The sequence below is a fragment of the Lasiosphaeria miniovina genome (assembly GCF_030549165.1).
Source record: "Lasiosphaeria miniovina strain SMH2392-1A chromosome Unknown B0T26scaffold_2, whole genome shotgun sequence".
NCBI lineage: Eukaryota > Fungi > Ascomycota > Sordariomycetes > Sordariales > Lasiosphaeriaceae > Lasiosphaeria > Lasiosphaeria miniovina.
In genome coordinates, this window is record NW_026848221.1 from 6612784 (window position 1) to 6635068 (window position 22285).

The 22285-nt window shown below is 54.4% G+C and overlaps 8 protein-coding genes across 8 annotated transcripts; 2 read left to right on the plus strand and 6 right to left on the minus strand.

Moving 5' to 3' along the window:
- Positions 1 to 2833: 2833 nt before the first annotated feature.
- Positions 2834 to 3331, minus strand: B0T26DRAFT_639361 (DHS-like NAD/FAD-binding domain-containing protein; the record flags this gene model as incomplete). The annotated part of the gene is made up of 1 exon (XM_060437130.1): positions 2834 to 3331. One exon carries the CDS (start codon positions 3329 to 3331, stop codon positions 2834 to 2836), a length of 498 nt encoding a protein of 165 aa, XP_060301562.1.
- Positions 3332 to 4174: 843 nt separating this feature from the next.
- On the minus strand, positions 4175 to 4765 carry B0T26DRAFT_699042 (uncharacterized protein). The gene has a single exon (XM_060441454.1). The coding sequence runs from the start codon at positions 4617 to 4619 to the stop codon at positions 4275 to 4277; it is 345 nt and encodes a 114-aa protein (XP_060301563.1). The 5' UTR covers positions 4620 to 4765; the 3' UTR covers positions 4175 to 4274.
- Positions 4766 to 5311: 546 nt separating this feature from the next.
- Positions 5312 to 5780, minus strand: B0T26DRAFT_183776 (uncharacterized protein). Its single transcript, XM_060433630.1, has one exon. The coding sequence runs from the start codon at positions 5649 to 5651 to the stop codon at positions 5400 to 5402; it is 252 nt and encodes an 83-aa protein (XP_060301564.1). The 5' UTR covers positions 5652 to 5780; the 3' UTR covers positions 5312 to 5399.
- A 705-nt stretch (positions 5781 to 6485) lies between these two features.
- Positions 6486 to 7478, plus strand: B0T26DRAFT_619526 (autophagy protein Apg5-domain-containing protein; the record flags this gene model as incomplete). Its single annotated transcript, XM_060436047.1, has 3 exons — positions 6486 to 6891; positions 7034 to 7204; positions 7288 to 7478. Coding segments are annotated over 3 exons (768 nt in total), but the record flags the coding sequence as incomplete, so codon positions are not given.
- Positions 7479 to 9025: 1547 nt separating this feature from the next.
- Positions 9026 to 12810, minus strand: B0T26DRAFT_640127 (uncharacterized protein; the record flags this gene model as incomplete). The annotated part of the gene is made up of 6 exons (XM_060437201.1): positions 9026 to 9494; positions 9561 to 10151; positions 10213 to 10329; positions 10379 to 11881; positions 11938 to 12047; positions 12124 to 12810. The coding sequence occupies 6 exons, from the start codon at positions 12808 to 12810 to the stop codon at positions 9026 to 9028; spliced, it is 3477 nt and encodes a 1158-aa protein (XP_060301566.1).
- Positions 12811 to 14526: 1716 nt separating this feature from the next.
- Positions 14527 to 15953, minus strand: B0T26DRAFT_768412 (uncharacterized protein; the record flags this gene model as incomplete). Its single annotated transcript, XM_060446500.1, has 9 exons — positions 15568 to 15953; positions 15277 to 15301; positions 15159 to 15227; positions 15062 to 15108; positions 14872 to 15031; positions 14803 to 14834; positions 14690 to 14714; positions 14613 to 14626; positions 14527 to 14565 (listed from the first exon to the last, which is right to left on the minus strand). Exons 1-9 carry the CDS (start codon positions 15697 to 15699, stop codon positions 14527 to 14529), a joined length of 543 nt encoding a protein of 180 aa, XP_060301567.1. The 5' UTR covers positions 15700 to 15953.
- A 4510-nt stretch (positions 15954 to 20463) lies between these two features.
- Positions 20464 to 21220, minus strand: B0T26DRAFT_748884 (uncharacterized protein; the record flags this gene model as incomplete). The annotated part of the gene is made up of 2 exons (XM_060445022.1): positions 20464 to 21044; positions 21103 to 21220. 2 exons carry the CDS (start codon positions 21218 to 21220, stop codon positions 20464 to 20466), a joined length of 699 nt encoding a protein of 232 aa, XP_060301568.1.
- Positions 21221 to 21957: 737 nt separating this feature from the next.
- Positions 21958 to 22245, plus strand: B0T26DRAFT_636933 (uncharacterized protein; the record flags this gene model as incomplete). Its single annotated transcript, XM_060436880.1, has 1 exon — positions 21958 to 22245. One exon carries the CDS (start codon positions 21958 to 21960, stop codon positions 22243 to 22245), a length of 288 nt encoding a protein of 95 aa, XP_060301569.1.
- Between the last annotated feature and the right edge of the window lie 40 nt (positions 22246 to 22285).

The following is a 22285-nucleotide window of genomic DNA, read 5'->3' on the forward strand; positions in this document are numbered from 1 at the left end:
CAGTTTGCTAGCGGGTCCATTTATTTGTTGGCTCGCTAGCGCAGGCTTTCCTTGATAACACATCGGCAGCAGAGCCAGCGGTTCTGACGCATGATTATGCACATAGTGCAGGGTGGATGATGGCTTGGCTACGCAGACCCGGATTGGAGAAGGTTGTGTATGCATGTTTGGACATTAGCAGTGGCTTGAAACCTTGGGTGTACTTTTGCCTAGGATGGGAAACGGGATACGGGTATTTTATCATCACCAGTGTCGGGATTTGACATTAATCCTTTTCTCCGTTGGTGTGGCTATTTTGTGTTTGCAGGTGCTTCTGTCCGTTGGTAGCCTTGGAATCAGGGGAGCGAAAAGGGGTCCGGAGTGTTCCGTTTGCCGGGGCCCACACCGCCACTCCTGGACTAATTGGTGATGGTCGGGACGGATACGGACGCGACCCGCTGTTCCCGTCTCCCGGGTGCGAAGATAATCTGTATCGGCAATTTCGGCTTCGCAGAAAACTAACGAATTCCCAGGTGGTCCTTGTCCAATTTAATCTCGATGCACATTACTCGAGTACTCCGTACAGTTCCCCACTTTCTTCTGCATGTACACCTCCTCTGGGGTAATACATGTTAGCGTGGGAAGGTGGCAAAGTTAGTGATTAGCGAGATTTCCCTGGAAGATACTAATAGTTGGTAAAGTACAAAGCTAACATGCATTTCCCCGGTGGAGGTCAGTGGGTGTACAACACAGTGTCACGGGCGGAGGTAGCTGAAACCGGAGCTGATATTTCAATACAATAGTTCTTGGTAAGCTATTGCTTGGCACAATTGTTTTTCGACTGATCAAACGGGAGAGATGAGCTGAGGCCGAGAGATAGCCTAGACGGAAGGGGACTGGGATGGTGAGTTGAGCTGACACGCAGGCGGAATTCCGTTGTCCCCCTTTTCCGTTTCTTGTCCCATTCAATAATATCGCAATTTCGAGATTTCCGTACCAACTCGATTCAAATCTCCTGGTAGCCACGTGGTTCGGAACTTCGGACATTTTTTTTCGCGAGCCTCTTTCCGGTTCCATCCATCATCCATGGATAGAGCGCCCCACACGCGGTAGTGCTACTTGACGATTGTGTGGGGGTTGTGACAAAGTCGATATCAGCCTGTTATCCTCCGTGTTGCTCAGTTCTAGAGGCATTTCATAATCCTCAGAGTATAGGTACCTACAGCTTTGCTTTACTTGTGAACACGTCAAACAGACTTTGTGAGGCGGCAAGGGTAGCTTTTTAGACCCCGCCATTTCTGGTCCCTACGCTAAAGCGAACTACCCCGCAGACCACGATACACGTCTGTCAGCCTTGCCGATCCATCATCAACCCTCAGCAGCCAGGCTCAGTCTCTGACGGCCTTGCATGACCTGAACAAGCCAAAGCGCAAGGCTAGGTAAGTAAAGCATGCAACACAGGAAAAGCTCATGTTTTACCGAGATGTTTGGATGCAAGACGATTGTCCGGGCGCGAGTATACCCCGCCGGCGACGCCAACATTTGCTTCTTTCTCGAAAAGGCCGACATACCCGCCAGCCCACAGAACCTGAGCAAGTCTTGATGCTCCACCGTCCCCTGACACAGGGCGTGTGCCTTCTTGGCCTGGGGAAGAAAATACCCAGGTCGGTAGGGGCAGGTCAATCAGCGCATGCGCCGCACAGTCCGGCAATGAATCGTTTCTAGTAGCATAATCCATCAGTTCGTTCATGCGCAAAGCGACGAGACATCTCCAAGAAAATTGTTTCTTCACCGACTCGGTCGCTGGGTAAAACAGCACCTGCTCGGGCGGCAATATCAGGGTTACTCCAGAGTGGTAGGCCAAGTGGGCGCTCGATGCATACCCGGGATATACCGGGGCGCGCTCGCGCATGCAGATCTCCCACGGGGAGTTGACGCGACGATTGCGCCGGCGAATTACAACTACTCGATCGCGCAGTGGACGACGGTGTTTGGGTATAGGGCGAAGCCGTTGAGTGAGAAGGCCGATACGCCGGATAAGGGGTATACGAGTAGGTGTTTGGGCCGTTATTGACTGGAGTTTCTACGAAGGGGGTGGGCCATAGGGTGCCGGTGCATCCGGCGGAGGATATCAAGTTTTTCGGGCTGTGAGATATTAAACGGCAAAGGATCCCGAGCCCAAGAAACCTGAATTAAATTAGCTAAAATATTATATTATATTGTAATTGTGATTATACATGCCATTAGCCGTCGAAGCAGGGGCAAAGTAAACATCAGAACCGTGGAAGGGGGGGGGGTGCCAAGGCGGCAACTCAGGCAACGCCCCGCACCAAAAAGTCACCATGTAGCCGGGCTCCAAAATTCGGCCACGACGATCGCGTGCTGTGCTTGAACCACACTCTTGAGCGGTGGACTCACAAGCACCAATGATCGTTAGCGCTGGCTGGATTGGTCTAAACATCGGTAGAAGGAGAGGGACGGGCTTTGTCTCTGGGCTCCTGGGCAATGAGCGGGGTAGGGTGGATTGGCGCAGCTAGGGGCAGGGGAAGAGGCCGCACACAAAAACGATGTCAAATACCAGGTCCTCGCCTACATTGACCGCTATGAGATCTACTCGCTGTTGTTCTAATACTGGTGATGGTGCCGCGGTGTAGAACGTGATTCTAGTGGGTGAGATGCGTGACAGAGAAGCCCAGGCACACGTTAATAATATTAGACTGAAGCAACGTAAATAAAAAGAAGCACCCGTACCCCCCAAGTGGCACCCCCTAGAAAAACTACCGAGTTCATCACACCTAAAAAGGGCTTGCTAGTCCTTAACCGCCCGTCTCATAAATACGTCGGTAAGCCCACTTCATCTCTGCTCCTCGGATGATTCGTCTGTCACTAAAGCCGGCTGACGGCCCATCAGGTCTCTTACCCAGGCATCGCAATCCCATTCAACCCAATAATAGATTACGCCGTCCCAGCTCTTGGCTGGTTTCGTGAGGTTCACTAACACCACTTTCCCAGCCTGGCGGTTATGAATCACCCTGGCGATATCCTTTACCAGGTCTCTAACCCCGTGTGTTTTCAGGCTCGTGCCCATGATAAGAAGGACGTTTGGGCGGAGTGACCGGTCATGTCGTGCGATGGCTGAGACTGAATCAGCTCTTGGGTCCTGCTCGTCGTAAAGCTGTACGTCAGGTCGGAGTATCCCTATTGCAGTTGCGCGATCCCCTGCTGCTGTTCTAGCATTTAATATCTTCGTACAGCCAGGACAAGGGGGTCCTGGGGTCTCCGTTTCCCGGCTGTCCTCGTTCCAGCAATAAGTACCGGGGCAGTTGATGCATCGCAAACGGTAGAGATCCATGCAGGAGGACGCACTCAATACCTCCGCTATTGTTTTGGGCCTCTGGCTCTTAGCTCACTTGGTGGTCAAGTCTCGGCCGGCGCTTCCTCCGAAAACGAGATCGACTCCCGGGGCCTTTTCCTATATCGGTAGAGGCCAACCCTCTCTTCGAGGCAGTCAATATTCTAGGTGTAAGCTCGTACCAGCATCTCAGTATCGCGCAGCTTGAGTATAAAGCAGTGCGTTATTGCTAGAGGGGCGTGCTTGGAGACCTAACGCATGTTAACGATATTCCTGTAAAACAAAGGCCTCGTTCCTGGATCAAAGAGAGCCGACGAATAGAAAATTTAACGCGGGCTAGGATACGCCTTTTTTGAACGGTAGCTGACAGAATAAATACCATTTTTAGACTGAAAGCTCTGAAGCCTGGTGAGACATATGCGGGTAGGGAAGGGGAAGTGACACTCGCGGGAATGCCTGCATTCGTGCTGATACCAGCTCCTGTAATAGTTACGACCCTAGAGGTAGCGTCAAACATCATCGCGATACTTTGGAAGTGGAGATTGTCGTTCAGTTACACATAGGTGATCGTCATTTTATACCGAAGCGTTGTCCGGTTAAGGCTGGGATGGAGACTTGTAAGTTGGTAAGGCAAGGGCAAAGAAAAGGACAAGAGGGGAAGGAAGAAGACTAAGAGTAAGAGGGTATTATATACTCTGGGAAACTCTAGACATCCCAGACCTTGACCACACCAGCTGGGCTCGGATGGCCATTTTTTCCGATCGATCCCCCTCCAATCTCCCCCGTAATACCCCAAAGCAAGTTGTGGGTGGACAGGTGAATGCTCCAGCCCTAGACCCGCACCCCCTCTCCAGCACGGTGGCCTCCTAACAGCCTGGATGCAGCGTTTCTGACAGGAACAACGTGGCATTGACTACCTGGGCTGTCCAATTGACTCCCGACCCTATGTCCCCGAGGGGCGTGACAACAGATTCGCCAAAACTCTCCGGGCCGGACACAGCCGCGTGGTCGGCTGCTCAGGCGCAGAATCAGTTTTGACCTCCTTGGGCCTTTCAGGACTTCTCCGGGACCGGTGTTGTGAAAGGGTGGCTCCGTCCACTGGCTGCCCCGAAGCTCCATCCATAGCCTCATTCGGTTGCGGCCCGTTCTGTTGCGCCCGAAATTCTTCTAGTCCTCGATTAGTCACAATCAGGAGGGGCCAGCTGCCACGAAGGGATTCAATAAATTCCTTGAACCATATCCGGAAGCCAGCCTCGCCGTTCCTAAATGTGGTCGACATCATACGCATTTCTTCGAAGATGGGAGAAATGGGGGCTCTGAATCATTACTATAGGAGATGCCTCGGTTGGTATGGCCGGTTCAGTTACTGCCGCCATCTTGTGAGACCTTAGACCTGCGAGAGTTGGAAGGGGATTCAGGCTCCAGATCGTCTCCCAATGGCCTTAATAGTTCCGTTGCCTAGCACCCAGATCTGCCGAACCGAAGCATGTGACCAAAGGCGCCAACAGACATATCGTCGCTCAAGGCCAGCCCTGCCAAGACTCTCCCCCTCTCGGTAACTCCTTGCTGCTCCAACCTGACACGGCCAGGCACGCCGTTCCATCCCAGAGATGGTATTCTATTGGGTCGCGCCTTTGTATTCAGATTTGTATCGTCGGGTAAGAACCAACCGGTCGCCGTCGCCATAATATTACTTGTTTGATCCCTTGTCTATTTCCAATTAAAGGCCGGCCGCTAGTTCTTTATAGGGATATCCATCACCAACTCCGAGAAACAGAGCCAAACTTGGTACCCCATTTATACAGATTGCTCTCTCGTCTACAAATCCAGCCCGTCTATTCGATAGGCAAACGTCTGAGTTATCGGCTAATAGATGGCAGTTTGAGGGCATTACGGTGGGTGCTCCGGCTTCGAGAAATAGTATCTACATTGTGGGTAGACGCTGGAGATTCTGAAAAAGGGGTCTTCACCTCGTTGTCCTTGGACTCCATAGCTTATTCAGCTAAACGGAGCCACCGTAGGCGAGCTTGCGAGCCGGAGGTGGCGTAGAGAGGCTGTATCTTCTACTTTACCGTGAAGGTGCTGAAAGTTTCTCGCACAGGGATTGGCCAGTTTTCGTCCGTGTCGAAATGGGCTCCAGGGACTGGTCGATCGGATAATCCTCGGATTCCTCAAGCCGTGGAATACCGAGCGCAGCGAGCAGCCCGCCGCAGGAGGGCCGCCAGAGGCACCGTTCAGCAGCCCCTTCCTGACTTGCCAGGTAACTTATTTTACCTGGAGTCCCAAAATGTTCATTGGCGGCTCTGCGATTGGCCGGCATCACCTCGAAGCAGGCATCAGCACTCCTGCTAGATTGGCGCTCAGGCGTTCAATCCGCTGCGTAAATCTGTTGGGCGGCGGTTTGCCTGACTTGTCCCTCAAAAGCGAGCGTCATGGAATTGAGGTTCTTACTGCTTTAAGACGCCAACTTCTACCCAGCCTGCGGATCTCGAACTCATTCAGGCGTAGTTCCTAACGCAGCGGATCGGGGAGAGCCGCGGATCAATCGAAAGACTTGCGAGTTGATCCGTCCCTCAAATGCCGGCGTCGAGGGGTGCGGCGGGTCGTGTTGCGTTGCGCCACCTTGCACGTCTGAGCTTGAGTGCGGCATTTTTGCCATCGGCTAGAATACGCGAAGCCAGAGCCAGAGGAAAGGAAAGGAGGAGGAGGAAATGCAGACGAATCGTGGGGAGGGACCGAGGGCATGAAAGTATCTATCGTCAAGAGTTGACTTCGCGATCCAGCAGCTGGTACGCGGGGCACCAGGAATGAGGGACAAAATTTGGGTCCGTGCGCTGAACTGTGATTGGTGGATGCCGGAAGCCTCGACGGCAACACATGGATTACACTGTGAGGCAGCATCGGCACTGCCAAATACAATCGGGGCTGAACTCTCGACGGCGCGGTGACTCGTCGTCCTCTTGGAACAGCAAATTAGCACTGCTATCGCCATCAACATAATATCGGCATGGCCTCCCCATCGCCGGCGGGCTCCCCATCGCCGTCGGCCGGCGGCTCGCCATTTTTCCCACCATTGCGTGGCTCCCGCATGCACCGCGACAGCGGCGGCGGCGGCGGCGACGACAGCGGCCCTGCCACTGGCGCTCCAGCTACGGCCCGCGACATCCCCCAGACACTGTGGAACCTACAAATTCCCCTCTTCATCACGCACGTCTCGCAGCAACCCGGCGCCGGGGCGGCGCCCTTCATCACCACGGTGCCGCGCTTCGGCTACCTGGCGCTGCTCCTCCCGCGCTTGAGCGCCTACTACGGCACGCCCTGCTCGAGCTTCCACCACGAGGAGGTCCAGCTCCGCAACCTGGCCGCCGGGCTGCTAGTCGACCTGTACCAGCCCGCCCTGCCCTGGCGCCTGGTTGTCGGAGACGGGCCCGAGTGGGACATTGCCGACACCTTCATGAACTCGGCCAAAGAGGCCGACTTTGTCCGCAATGGCAACGCCAAGCAGATCATGAGCCTGTCCAAGGAGCACACCACTTCGCTGTGGAATGCCGTTCAGGACAGTGAGTTTTCTCTCATTCTCTTCCACCCCAGATGAAGCCAAGATGGGGTGCATGTCCATGGCATGCAAATACTCCCCAACAGAGTCCCTACCAGCGGCTTACACATAGGGCTTCAGGGCTTCTTGCTTATTTACGCGCATAGATGACTACGCCTCCTTTGTCAGGGTCCACAGCCGCCTCCTCAACGCCCCGACAGCGCTCAAAAACGTGCCGATACGGATCTACATACCCTCGTCGCCGCTGAACCCAGACGAGATCTCGCAGGGTTCCTTCAAGGTGATGCAGACGCTGGTGCCGCCACGGATGCCCAACCGTAAGTAACCTCCCCCGGAAGAGACTCACTCTCACGTTACGCCTCCAGGAGGCTTTGCACAGCTGACAACCTGAGGGGAAAAGGAACTCCCCAGACGCTTGGCGCCGCCCTGAGGACTATCCTCCCTCCCCTTTTCCCCAGCAGCCGAGATCCCGTTCTCGCAAATGTCATTCTCCACGGTGCATCGGTGCCGTTCCAGGCGCCCCTCGAGGATCTGATGCGCGAAGCCGCGTACCCGGATGGCTGGCTCTGCCTGATTGTGGTCTTGTTATGATGCAGAGAGCCCAGTTTTTTCGTGTTGACGTCTTCTGTAAGACGATGATTTGGCGCGAGTCCAACCTAGATCCCTCTTTCGTCTCTCAAGACTCGGATGAGTTGAGGGCGGGAGTTGAGGCGATAGGCCTGCCTATCTTGAGGTTACAGGCTCTGGAGAGACATTGTGAGAGCAAGGAACGACCCTGGCTCTGTTTCTACCAACATACATATAGTAAGGACGTTTTAGCCGATCTAGCCAAGCAAGATAAAATCTCGCCTGTTTGCTGCGTTCGTGTCGATATGCTTGGTCTCTATCCATGACGTACTGCTCTCCCTTCAGGGCAGCTATCTCGACGATTCCCTTTCGCCTAGAACCTCCAGAGTCTGTCTGTCTCACCTGTGTAATAAACGGTAGGCGCCAGCAACAAAGCCTTTCCAAATTAAAAACCCACAAGTATGGAAGGTTTGTGCCAGGTGCTAACTACTTACTACTAACTACCTAATATCATCGCCTCCGTCTCAACGGCGATAGCAACAGTACATGCTGCGTAGGTAAATGGATACCAGGTGAACAGAAATTCGACGTAAAACTACAAGCAACCTGCCATCCCACGATAGAGAAAGAGAGAGAGAAAAAAGGGAGCCAAGCTGAAAAGACCAAAAAGAAACGCACACATGCACACAGTTGTAGTATCTCGTTTCACCGCCGAGGTGAAAAAAACAGCCATGAAAATGCCATACGCAACAAATAGAAAACATGAAACAGTATCGGTCAAATATGTGTCTGTGCCATCGCCACGCAGATATGAACTAGAGAATGGGATGGATACGCATTACCATCTCTCAAAAGAAAAAAAAGGGGGGGGGGGGGGGGGGGGGGCAAGAAATTCTCCAATCGTAATCCATCAAACGGAAGGCGGATTATCTCCTGCCTCGCTGACCTATAGCCCCGACCAGCCTTCAACTCATCGATTATCTCGCCCCCCCGAGAAAAAGAAAACGCCATTGGATCCGTAGCTACAGGAACGGCAGGCTAGGTAGGTAGTCTCCTTCCCGTCTACTGCTCGTCCGTCTGGCCCGGCCACCACATTAAACAGACCAGAGCAAAAAACCGCCATGAAATAGCAAGTGAAAACGCAGAGGGATATATAATGCCGGTGTGTGATCAACAAACGCCGGCTCGTTGTTACCGGTACCCCCGTACCTATACAATGAAAATTGGCGGAAATGGGGGCAGGCAAAAGAATAGATGTAAATCTGATGCAAATGAACAATTATGATGTAAACTGGGCCGTAAGGCAATGTGTATCTACCTGCTTCGTAATGCGTGCGACTCTCCCGCCGAAACCCTGGCATAGAAATGGTAGAGGCAAAACCGGCAAATAACAAAGCAACTCTGGGCCCATGATTGCATGACTCAAAACGATGGAGGCTATGATTGCCTTCCTTCTCTCGAGCAGGCTCCTTGATGACTTCCACAAGTCGCACAACAGTACCAAGCAATCGGCGGTCGTCAGTAGTCGGTAGCCATCACATTGGGTGGTGGTGTTGTTGTTGCTGCTGCTCCTATTGTTGTTGCTGTTGCTGCGGGGGCGAGTGCTGTGGGGGTGAGTGCTGCTGTGGAGAATGCTGGTGATGTTGTTGTCGCTGAAGCAGTGACTGCAACTGTGGTTGTGGTTGCTGTTGTGCTTGTGGCATTGGTGAAGGCGATGTTATCATGCTGTCAATGGAAGCGCTTGGTGGACCAAGAGGGATGGCGGCCACGGGTGGCATGGAATGCCCCCCGCTCGTGGTGCTTGAAAAGCTGGAGCCTGTCTGAATATCCATCATGTCGTGGCTGCCCTTTGGCCAAAGTGCCGAATACACACCTTCCAGGATGCGCATGTCGATGGCGAGGGCGCTTGAAGGTTGTGAAATGAGCTTGAAGAAGGCGATGGTTCTTTGAAAGAGGTCCTTTAGGGTTTGCTCTTCGATATACTGATTAAGCGTAGGATCTCTGAATGTTGCCGCGAGCGTCAAAAGGTTGCCCCATTGCCTAGACATCCTTGTGTTAGCCAAACACCGATGAGAAGAGAAAAGATGCATCGGTGTTAAGACTCACGCGTGCGCAGTTCCGAAGACATTAGTGATTATAAAACGCTTGTCCTTTACTCTGTGGAAAGCCCGCGTGCTCTCGACGAGTGCTCGGATACCTTTGACCGCGTACTCGATCACCTCGGGCGTGATCTCAAGTGTGGACTTGGAATCAGGCGAAGTGACCATTTCACCCGACTCTATCGCCTTGGTCCTGTAGTTGTCCTCGAGAATCTGCCGAACAAATGGCCGGTACGTAATAACCTGAGCACCCCAATACTTAGCTCGTAACCTAGCAGACAGGATGTCTTGGGCTGGAGGATCGTTGGTCTCGAACTTGAATTCCGGTGGCGTAAACCGGAGGTCAAGGACGTTTGCGATGTACTCGATAACGTTACCTGCCGGCGTCCCGTTATTTACATCCTTCGTTGGCTCGGGATTGTAAAGCATTGAATGGATTTGGTTCAAGGATTTGCGCAGATACAACTGCGCAAGATAACTCTGGAGAACGACGGTGTCAAAGCCATGCTCCTCCCAGAGATCAATGTTTGGATACGGCATAATTTCTTCAAACGCCAAGATATGCGATTGCGGGAGTGGGAGCTCGGCAATGATATCGCTATGTCCAGTCAGCATTTGTATGCCTCACGGGCTACTTGTTCTCGGGAACTGCAACCAACCTTTCGAGCTGTAGGCATGTCCAGAAAGCAAAAACCAGCTGATTGTCCGACTTTTCCGTGACAGCCTTTAGGGAGAAGGGGCTAATTTCTTGCAGCTTTTTGAGCCGGTCCAAGCTCCTAGGCCGAGGTCAGCATGCGGAAAAAACGCAGCAACAAGATAACGTACGGTCTCATCTTGATCTGCAAAGCCCAGCCGGCTTCTTTTATGTAAGCATAACTCTCCATCACTCTCCCCAATTGGCCATGATAGAGGCCGGCCAGTATATACGCGTGAATATGGCGTATACTCGTCCCAGCCAGCTGACCTCCGAGGATGTCGGTAGCGTACGCGAAGTAGTCCAGCCCAGGGATCACATCCATATTCCTCTTCAGTCCAAGCTTAGCAGGAGGCGGGGCACCCCCTTGGAAGGATGACCGCCTGCTGGGAACAATTCGCTCATTGCCGTCTTTCGGAGATGGCAGACCAGAAGAGTGCGAGTGGGATCCATAAGATGGCGGAGACCCTTGGATTGGAGATGCCGGATGCCCGTTCCGTACCACTGGCGACCCGTGCAAAGGCTCGCTGACTGGTACAATATCGGGAATTTTCCTTTCTTTCACCAGGCATATTTTCCCCAGAGCCAGTACCAGAAGGACAATGGCGTTATTGATCGACCTCTGGAATGTTGGCTTGCCTGACCTTTGCCCAGTATAGGATGGTGGGTCGGCGTCTGGGACTGGAGATCGCTTCCTCTTGCCTCCGCTCTCGACCTGAGGCGCAACCATCGGCGTTGACATGACAAACTTTGCGATATCGGCCCTTTTGTTCTGGTTCCTGATACTCTGCTGGATGCCGTCTAGAAAAAGCTTTACAATAGCATGCAGCTCAACCGGGATTATGAGCGGGTGCATGTTCTGGATGTTGTCCTGGTAGCTTCTCACGTATTTCCACACACTTGACTCGGTAAAGTCGAGAGTTTGCAGCGCGATATTTGCGGCTTTGCCATCGCCCGGGCTAGGTGAGCCGCTAATACCGCCCCAACAGTCGGCCGGCGAGGGAGCGCCAGCATCCGAAGAATAGTCGTCGTGTACCTCCATTGGGCCGACATCGTGGATCGACTCCCTGTCTACTCGACTGCTGTCTACTCGACCGCTGTCGAGACCCTCGCCACGGCCCCAGAGTCGAAGAAGGCCCCGCCTCTCCTCCTGGCGGACGGGAAATTCGTCTACAAACGTGACCTTCTCGGCGTCAAGAAAATGCTTCACCAGGCTTTCGATCGACCGCCACTTCAACAAGAGAGCAGCCAAGGTGGTATGGTTGAGTGGGATGGAAGGGACCCCCGGTCGTACATGCGGGCCAGGTTCCGCTTCCGCCTCATCTTCCATATCACGCGTGATATTACGCGCCTCAAACGTGTTGATAAGGGGCGCCTCCAAGGTGCCTGTCGGTGCTTGTGTTCCCGTCAGTGTTTCGTCGGGCGACGAAGAGTAATTGTCTTCCATGTGAGTTGCCGAGTCCGCGGAGCCTGGGCGATCATGGTCGTCCTGTATCGCGTCTGTCTGGATGTCAATCGAAGGTGCTACCCGCTTCAACGCATGCTCGAGCTTCGTTATGCGGTGGTTGAATGCGCTGAACTCGTTTCTCAAAAACATCAGATTATCCAAGATATCGGCCGCAATCTTGTCTTGCCTAAATTCGGGGGTGAGCAGATGGCCTGGCGCTGGAAAGAGTCAAAGTGAACCCACTGCTTTGGCACCGCCTCCCGATACTTGCACTCAACCTTCTTCTCCTTGCAGCTCTTGCACGGCTTCAATTCGTCGCACCTAGCCTTTAGCTGCCGGCACATGTCGCAAGCCTACCGGACGAACAGTCAGTCAGCCACCCTCGCCATCAGCGCCCCGGACACCGAGGAGCCAAGCCTGGTCACTTACCTGCGACGCCCTCTGCGCCTTTCGCTTTCCCGAGGCCGTGGCGATATGGATTGGGTACGGCATGTCATTGTGGGACGGCCCATATGATTGCGGGTAGTCGTATGTCGGCGTATGCGCAATGGGAGTCTGCGGCGGGTAGCTCGGCTGGCGGTACATGGGCTGCTGCGGACCATTGTCGAAGCTGACGTGCCGCTTCTCGTCTGGATATTGAGGGGGTATGGCAGAGTGCGGCGTACCCGGCGTCATGGCATCTGGCGCGGCGCCGGTCGAATGGGGCCGGCGCAGCTGTAGTGTGTCGTCTCCCGGGTCGGGTTTGATCATGGGGTCCCTCGGAGGATAGCCCGAGAAGGACGGGTGTATTGGAGACTGAGGAGGCTGTCTGTGGTGTTCTTGCATTGGCGGGTATCGTTCGGGTTCATGATGGCGTCGATCATCGATTATGGGTATCTGGGAAGGAGGTGGTGGTGGTGGTGGAGGAGGAGGCGGCGGGTGAGGATCCCCAGGGCGAGAGAAGGGGTGTGGTGAAGGTTGCTGGTACTGGGTTGACGGCGGGGGGTGATGAGGTAGCGGGCCGGTTGTGGGAGACGGAGTGGGATGGAGGAGCGACACACCGTGGTGCGCGCCGCCTGCTGACCACGACCCAGTCGAGAGGCGAGGACGCTTGGTGTCAGGCGGCCCTTGGTCCATGCTGGGTATTATATACGCGTGTACATACAGTAGTACATAAATACCATCAACAACCTAGACAGACACAGACCAGACAGATAGACAGCGGCCAGGAGGCGAGTTCAAGCACCAGCCAGCAGTTGGGCCCATGGACAGCGGTGTGGCAACACCATGGAACAGTGGAGAGAAGGACTCGTCCTCTGAGAAGGCCAGCCACCAGGCCCAGGGGAGCAAGTTTGCGCGCAAAGACCTGTGCGTTTAGTCCTGTACGGTGTGCGTGCGCACGACAGGAGAAGGAGGCTCAGGGCCCGCTCGGGATCATAAGCGGGCTTCGGCGGGCGAGCTTATTGGCTTGGGACGGAGGTGAGACTTCAGGAGGGGAGTAGTTGGCAGCAGGAAACAACGCTGGTGCCGGCGCGCTGAGGAAAAAAAAAAGAGCCCACCCCCGGCGTCGATTATTAACCCTCGACCTCACCTAGCTCGTGTCGACGGAGCTTAGCTAGTCCCAAGGTGACCAAACAGGAGTGGCAGTTGGGCAGCAACGGTCCAGTCGAGTCGAGCGTTTCGCTGGTTTTGGGGGTGGGTATACGAGTGGGGAGGTTGAAGAGGCACGTCCAGTCCAGTCCTGTCCTGCGTGTGTAGTAGTAGTAGGCACGCAGGCAGGAAGAAGCCCGGCTGAGGAGTCGAGATGGACGGGTTCGGTAGCCCGGCAGCGTTCGAAGGCCGGGGTGTTTAGGTAGAGGCAGGCAGGCCAGGCAGGTAAGGTAGGTAGAGGTACTCGGTACACGTCCGCGTTACTGCACAGCACACGGTCGTGTGGGCGGCGGCGTGTTGGTTGGAAGGTAAGCAAGACTCCCGCTTGCTCTCTCTCGCTTAGTCTCTCTCTTCTATTTCCTAGCTGGCCACACAAGACAAGATGACAACAGAGAGGAAAGAGTGAGTGTGAGTGACTGCAGCGCCAGAGAGCCGCGAGCTGCTGATGCGTGTGGTAGAGGCGCAACCGAGCGATCCAAACAAAAGACGGTCAAATTGCAAGGAAGCGAGGTAGACCAGGGTGTTTTGGCTCCCAGGGCGAAAACCCATTGAGCTATGGCCGTCAACCCTGTCGAGCACGTCTCATCGAGACCCCAGGCCACAGCTAGTACCTAGGGACAGGGTACACCAAGGGTACGGAGCATTGGTTATGGAGTGGTGGAGGGGGCCGGGGTTCGGCAGACAATCAAATCCCAAAGGGCGATCCAAAAGATGAGCAACGGGTGGACCCAAGCTTCTCTCCTGGCCTGCAGCCTCCAAGCCTCTTATTAAGCCCTTGACCCTGCTCTGCGGTCCCGATCCAGTTAAGCGGGCCTAGGTTAGGTTGCCTTGCCTTGATCGCGTGGAATCGATCGCGTCTCCTCTTCGCGCCTCTTTTCTCTAGAGTCTGGACCGCTGCTTGCTCACCGTAGACGTGGAGGTTGGTGGTGACGTGAACGGGCAAGGTTGTTGAGGCGGCGTCGCTGACGCGAGACGGTTATCGTCCTCACTTTTTGGTGCCGCTGTGGTTTTTCGTCCGTTTTCTCGGCAGCTAGCTGGGCTGGGCCTCTTTTGCGGGGAAAGCACAGTGAGGGAGTGGCGGTGACAAACCCACAGCGACGAATTAGGTATAAGCACCAGACCAAGTTGCAAGCAAGGTAAGCCGCAGGCCCGCCCTAGAGAGATATGCATGGAAGAAGTACGGCATCAGACAAGCGGGAAACCTCACCTGCCACCCCCTCCACGCTTGGATTTTTTCTCGGTCTTGTTCCCACAGTAGTTTGGTATACCTACTATGTAAGATCACGTACTGTACCTAGGCGAACTAGGTATTGTGTAAGTTCCATTATACAGTACTTCGGTCTACGTAATGTACTACTGTACATACATACGGACTCCTCCTTATATCGCAGCTGGAGCCACGCGCAGCAGAATCACTTCTAGGTATTACGTGCTCTGCCATGGATGTGATCTACTCGGCATGGCACTTCGGCCGCTCACTGACTGGTCCACCAAAGGTTGCAGTCCATATACTATTTACTGTAAATATACTTTAGTATCCGTACGTACAGTACAGCCGGCCAGGGCCATCTTGTGGGCCCGCGGCGAGCAGAGACGCGTGCGGAGATTCGAGGCTAGTGCGCGCCGCAACAAGGGCAGAAGCGGGTAGAGGCGGGCAGCGATTTGTACCGTTGAGAGAAGCCGGGTCGAGCTTCGTGCAACAACACCACTATACGGAATATTATGACAGAAAACTTACAGTACTGCCTAGGTGGCAGTCCCTCACCAGCCGCTCCAACAAAAGGCCTAGGTAGTATGCCAGACCCCGTCGGAGATGTTGTATTGTAAATACGTACCGACGATGCACAGAGTATGAACGGACTTTCCGCTCCGACCCCCGTTGACAACTTTGAACGACTGCCCCACTAAACTTTCCAGGTTCGTCGGAATTACGAGTGGGCACGGTTGTATTACCATTGAGGATACGCGTGTTCGCCATCTACATCAGATTGGCGTCAGTGGCCGCAGTCCTGGGTGTGTATGGTCTGTACATGTCATAGAGGGCCACTGGACGATGGCGGCTCCCTAGTGTAGATAGCAACCTAGGATGAAAAGATCGAAACTCGCATGGAAGGGAGCTTGAGAGAGAAGGCGAGCTCTGGGGCTGGTGGGACGAGGAAGGACGGCTTGTTGCAGGTGCTGCACCGAGCCAGCTGCAACCCACCTCCGCACCTTCCCACCCTCCACACACACCCACCCACCCACCAGAACAGCTTGCAGGGGTCTTGTTCCGCCCAGAACCCAGCGCACGCTCCTTGGGGGCGTTGTTTGGTGTGCACCACCCAGTCCCGACGACCCGACTGCGGGACCTATGGCCGGGCTTTTTAGACAGGCCATTGCCGTTTTCGGGAGCGCCTATTTGCTTGGAGTTAGGCAAGAGGCACGGCTACCAGCGAGGGAGGTTGGCAATAATGCGTGTGAAGTGTTGTTCGGTACCGTTTCACTAACTTCCATGCCTTCCATGCCTTCCATGGCCAGGTCGAAGACTAGTAAGCCGCTTCCTACCAACTACTTACACATGTAAAATTACATACAAACGTAGTAAGCCGAAGAAAAGCTTACAGCTTCCGATAAGGGACATCCTAAGTTTTGTTGGTATCCGGTGCCTCCCGCAGGCAGGGGCACTCCATCTTTGTTCGTCTGAACAGTGAGGGTAAGTTACCCTTGGCCTTGGGAGGGGGCGGCACAATGGGATGAGAGGCAACTACCAGGGCGCTGGGTTCTGAAAAACAAAAGAAAGCCCGCCTCCTTCTGGGGTGGTGGGGGAGGTGACAACCTTCGTGGTAGGACACTGGGGTGACGAGGAATCCGAACGAGAGAGGCGAGTGCGCGACGGCTGCAGTGTGGGCTGCGGCAAAGCCGCGCTAGGTGCTGGCAAGCCCAGGTTGGCAGGATCAAGAACAAGGTTCCGGGATCTTGGGGAGGGCATGGCTCTCTCGGCTGGCTGGGCGCTGGGATCTGCCCGGGCTTCTCCCAAGGCCTCCACTTAAGTTCCATTCAGCATCGAAATGGAACAAGAGGCGCCGCCCAGATTGTGGATCAGGATGATAGTGGTGGCACTGGAACTGGCAGAGTTTCCATGTCCAATACCTGATGGGACCTTCGTTCTAGAAAGCTACCTCAATGGGGTTGTTACTCCGACACGCTGTGTGAAGCTGCCCGCCGCCGCTGCCCGCCGCCGCTGCCCGCCGCGTGCTGCCGATGGTGTTTGTGGACGGGCTGAAGGGGGGGGAGGACGGTGGGCTGATACCGCGCTGGATTGGCCATTCCAATTTCTCGGTGTCTCGCGACATTAATAGCTAACGTTAGCTCGGCCAGGGTTCAGGGTCAGGCGCGACCCGGCCATCCATTATCCAGATGCTCGGATCGGCGCTTTGCCGCCCAAGAACCACCCACGCACGGCGTTGTATCTCCCCAAACCAAACGATTCGCTAGCACTCGCACGCCATAATTCTCCATAGTCCAGGCTTCCGGGCTAGGTACGTTCTTACCCCTCACCGCTCACCGTGGCATCGTTTGTTTTGCTAGGACTGAGGGCTTCTAGATCATGACGATGTTCCCTCACCATGAACCCAAATCACCGTATCAATAGCCAATCATGCAGGGAATAAAGCAACAACTGGTCTTTCTAGATATGGCACTAGAGCAGAGAGATTGCTATCAGCCAAGATTCCAATTCCCTGCTTGCTGAGCTAGTATTATCCCGATGCTCCGTCCAGAGTGGCATTAATTCCGCAGTGGCCTGACAAGAGAGAGCAAACCTACTTCGTACACATTCTCGAACCTCTGACCCTTCTCCTCTAAACTGGTTGGCAAGCGATCAACATAAGCACTTGTAAGTCGTCTCCTCTCCAAAACACCATACCTACCTACTCCGTATCTATCTACGGAATAGTGATGCTCATGTCTCAAACTCTAGGTCTGATCTAATCTCCTGTATAAAGACGTCTCGCAGCTGGGTTGGCAGCAAAACAAGAAGGATCCGTGCCGCTTTGACACTGTCTCACTGTGTAACCGCCACGCGGGACGCTCTTGATCTCTACATATTTGATCTGTCTGTCTTTCGTGCAGTCACCGCTTTTTTGCCTACTACGTGTACATAGTATGTGGGGTGGTTACTAAGGTAGGTAAGCTAGGTAAGTCAGTCTTGTTTTACTTCCGCTCCGACAAACAAAGAGCCTCTGCAGCGAGCTAGAGTTTAAACTACAGCCAATATAATTCCGTTTCTCAAACGTCTAATAACTTCTACCGGACGGGATTTGCGGGCCTGGCGAAATCCGGGGCATAGATCCCTCGTTTCACACACCCATCGGGCAAAGAGTGGAAAACAATTGAGTCGTCCAACAACACTGCAATCCTTGCATGCAAATGTTGAAGTGCAAATATTGTAACAGTACATAGAAAGCACCGATACGTACACTAGTTCGGCATCTTCCATAGCGTAGGAACCATAGACGGACCGTCGCGAGAACGGCGTCGGGACAGCTCACTCTTGATGGCTTCGACAACTTTCTAGAAGCTCCAGCCCCCCCCCCCCCCCCTCGTCCCCCAAATCTGACACCATTGGAACCACGATCCTCCAGTCCCGGAGACGAAATCCAACGCCAGGGTGTCGAGAGGCGTGCGTGCGTATTCCGTATACGTAGAACTATAAATGCGGAATATGCAGTGCCCTCTCCTTTTGGTGTAATATGTAGTACTCGTCAGGGCGAGTAGTGTATAACTCAGACTTGTCTTGACTCAAGGAGACACTCTCCGAGTTTCCCTTCGACCTCAAACATGGGCCTTTGGGGAGGCGTTGACCGATGAAGCAACCGGCCGTGTATTCCGTGGCCACCTAGAAACCCCCCACTGTGGCTTTCTGAATGGAGTCTTGTTTCAACGCATGCCACCGACGATTCGATTGGCGTTGAGAGACTGTATTCCCCTTCAAGTAAGCGCCTTTCGCCCAAGACGAAGGGTCCGTGCCAGCTTAGCCATCGTGCGAGAAAGATAGCGCCCGGCCACAGCCAGGCTGCCTGGTTCCCGTTCTTCGAAGGAGGTTGCTGCGTCCCCCGTTGCCCACTGCGTGCTGCGCCGCATGCTCGGGGCAGACCCACAGCGATGGCAAGGGAGGCCGGCTTCTGGGACGCCCTAGCACGCTGTAGCGCCAAGAGAGACCGGCCGCCTGTCGTCCAATCATGCGGACGTCTGTGGTCCCAGGAGTCCGGGCGAGGACCGGGTCCGAGGATCAAGGAGAGCCCCGCTTCTTGAATTCCGTCGACGCTAAGCCAGGCTCAGGCCCTCAGCGAATCAAAAAGCGTACACAGGCGTCAATGCGGACTAGCGTTAGTACTCTGAGTTTGCCCAATTTTGTTTTCGTGATCATCGACCCTGATTATTGGCTCCACAGTATACACTACTGTACGTGTTTTCCCACGGCTTTGGCACCGGTGCCTGCGGCCCCTTCCCCTTCCACTTCCAAACCCCAAGCCTCCCAACAGTGACAAACCCCCGGCTATCTTAGCAGAGCCGTGCCGTGGATGACGGACTACGAAGCTTGTGCAATCCCTACCCCAGGCAGGATCTCTGTCTTGTGCGGTTGCCGCTGACACAAGAAGATGCCACGAGTGAGGGGGGGAAGGGTCAGATGCCTGTAGCGGTAAGCACGCAAAGATCGACAGCTTCGCTAGGAAAGTAATCTGGGCGTGGGCGGATCGCTGGTCTCGGAACGCTCAGGGTGTCTTGCAGGCGGGGTTTGGCCTGGGGTGTCAATCAAATGCCTGCAGGCTTAATTCCTTAATTCCTGAGAGATAGGGGCGGGGCAAAGCAACGCTACCTATTCATGGGCCGTTGGCTTCGGTTCTCACAACCTTGAACCAAGTCGCCGCGAAACAGCCTTGCGCCCTATTTCTGGGTAACGGCCTGTCGAGAATCTGCCCACAATGACGACGTGTGCTCGACATCATCCAATGCATTGAAATCCGTGCCTCTCGGTCAAGGGCGCACTGATAACCATGGTTCAACTGCCTGCTTGGGGCTCCGTGATGGTCCTTCCGGAGTCATGACTCCTGAGACCTGATGCTGCTGCTACTTTGTACCTGCTGTCAACCCCCGAACGACGCGTTTGGCTGTGGGTAGCGCGCCAAGCTCACACTTGACACGTTAACAGGTACGGAATAGGTAGTAGCTGAGTCGTCGGCCGGAGATAACTCCGGGCAGGCAATGCTTTCTTTGCAGTGAAATCCCCCGCCATTTCACGCACACGTTGTCAAACATGCATCACACGTGAACGTCGTAGGTGCACAGAACATCTACTGGAAACAGAAGGCCGAATCAGCGTTGCGAACCAGTGGTTTTCTTGCTTGGTCGTGAAGCAGTGATTGGACGCCACTTCGGTCTCGCAACCTTAGCCTAACACGTGATAGGCAATTCAGGCCGACCTTTCGCTGTTCGGCACTTTCTGTTTATGATGTATCACTTTTGTGTCCCGTTCGGGGAAACTCGTCGTGCTTCATCCATTTTGGTGGGAATCAGATGATGAGCAAATTGGGGCCAGTGATTATGTGGTCAATTGATAGCGCAATTTTACCTACCCTGACGCATGCCAGGGAACCAAGAACTCGGAAACTCGCTTCAGGGTCCGTAAAGAGTGATAGGGTCTGCCAAAACGATTCAAGATGGTGATTTTCACAGTACGCGGTTGTGTTCAAGTCCGCGCCTTTGGTCCCTCTGCCATCTTGTCTCTCGTGCCAACAGGACTCCAGAGAACAAACTGTCCTCTGCCACCTCGTCTGCAATTGGAACAATAACTCAAAGTGGCGATGGCTGACTGCTTACGGGTGGACAAGGCACCCTGTCTGTCGCTCCTTTCCAGATTCATGGGCGTGCCTTATTATCCTAAACACGGAGCAGCCGCAGCTCACTGTAACCGTCTCCGCATTTTGTCCTCCTCGGGCCGTTTAAGGCTCTTGACAAAGCCTTAGTACAAAAATAGCGGAGCATTGTTGATTGTGATCGGTACGACGTCTGATTTGGCCACCCCTTCACAGGGAGCAAAGATCGTCATCGTTGGCTCGACGACAAGTCCGTGTGTTGTTGGGTTCGGGGTTTCTTGAAAGCTCAAGTTGCAGACTCCACGAGAGAATCGTCCCTTGTCACCTTCCTACGCTTTGCTGGTCGCTTGTTCTGCGACGAATTTCTGTCAATCTCCGGCAGCATATTCTCGCGTAATGATTCAGACGGCTCCTCCCTCTGGAAGGTCACAGCCCCCGCTTGCGGATCCACCGATTCGGACGGCTCTACGAGAACCAAGTCTCCTCTCTTGCCCAGAGCCTCCCGGCTGGCTTCTTCAAGTAGGATGCCAAAAGATAGCAAGGCAGTCTCATCCAAGCTTCGCTCGTCTATCATCCCAGACCCCGTAGCGGAGCGAGGCCCGAGGCGGTCGGCCATTGCCTCATAAAACTTGCTGGCATAGCCGTGGATCGACTTTAGCAAGTCGCTAGCAGGAAGGTGGTGCATCCCAGCGTCTGGCAAGTCGTCGTTTGCCCAGTAGAAGTCCTTTTCGACATATCTGACAGGGGCGTTCTTGCGTTTGAAGAGGACATCTTCTGGAGGCAGTCTCGCATGGCGGGAAGAGTGTAGGCCAGAAGGCAACGTTGGAATGACGTTCTCCTGTCCTGCGTTCTGCAGAGTCATGCGGCCTGGAAGATGGTAAGTATTCGAACCTAGAACCGACAAGAGGGTTTGGGGAAAGCAGACCTGCTACAGCATCGTATACATTTGCTTCACGGCTGCGGCCGCGGAGCTTCTTGCTTGGGTGGCTTCTGGATCGGTCTTCGTCTGAGCGGGATCGCCGCATATCTGACCGGGACGCCATCTGCACGCACCCCCCACAACAGCGCGTAACCTGGTCGTTGGAGCGGATTCTCCTGCGACGGGTGAGACAACGGCTGCGTGGAGGAGACGATAGATGATCCGACGGTATACCACACTTACCTCGGTATGTATGTACGGAGTACCTAGGTAACTCGAAGGTATTGATAGATGTGCTAATCGCCCTGAGCCTGTGACGTCTCTAGCGATAGCCAAGAAAGCTGTGTAATATGCGAGGTCTGGGTGCAAAAGTTAATTGCAAATTGGCTATCGCAGTGTGATTCAGAATCCTGCTTGGAGCGCACCGTTTCTTGTCCGCTTAAGCGATGCGGCCTTGCAATGGGAGGGGGGGAAAGTGGTGGTTTGAAGGTACGGACGGGGTTCTCTCCATGGGCCCTGAATGTACAGTAAGTACAGTACCTTCTCAATGGCGGGGATGGGTACTGTACAGAACTTTCCTTTTAGTGGGGCACACCACGAGGGCGGTGGTGGTGCAGCGGTGGAGCATTCAGCTTTGGGCGGGGCAGTACTCGCACAGTACTTCTCCAATACCATGTATGTACTGTACCTACATGAAATGGATGACAGACAAGCCCCTCCATGGCCATCATCCGGGTCTTCTTTCATCGTTAAACACCCGTGGCGAAACCACTAATAACTCCCTCTCCGCAGGCTTCCCCAGCTCCTGGCGGCTTACCGCCGACTGTCAAACTGCAGCTGAAGACATTTTGATGCTCGTTGATGAATCCGCTCCTTTTTGAGCGGGCCTCGGGCAACATCGGGCCAAATGTCTTCGCGTCGATCCAAGCCACGTCGCTCTTGACATCGTTCGCCCAAGCCCCCCGCTTCCGCTTCGACGGCGGTGAACGTGCTCCTCCACGCCCGGGTGAACGGAGTGGCAGCGGTAGCGGCAGCAGTACCGCCGGCGCAGCAGCAGCCGCTGCTCCCGACTTGGTTCCAAGGTCGCTTTGGGCGCACCAGGCTGGCGTGAGCGCTTTGGCTCTGGAGCGGTTCGACGGCAGGATGTGAGACTTGCTTTCCTCATTATCTCAGTTGACTGTGGTGGTTT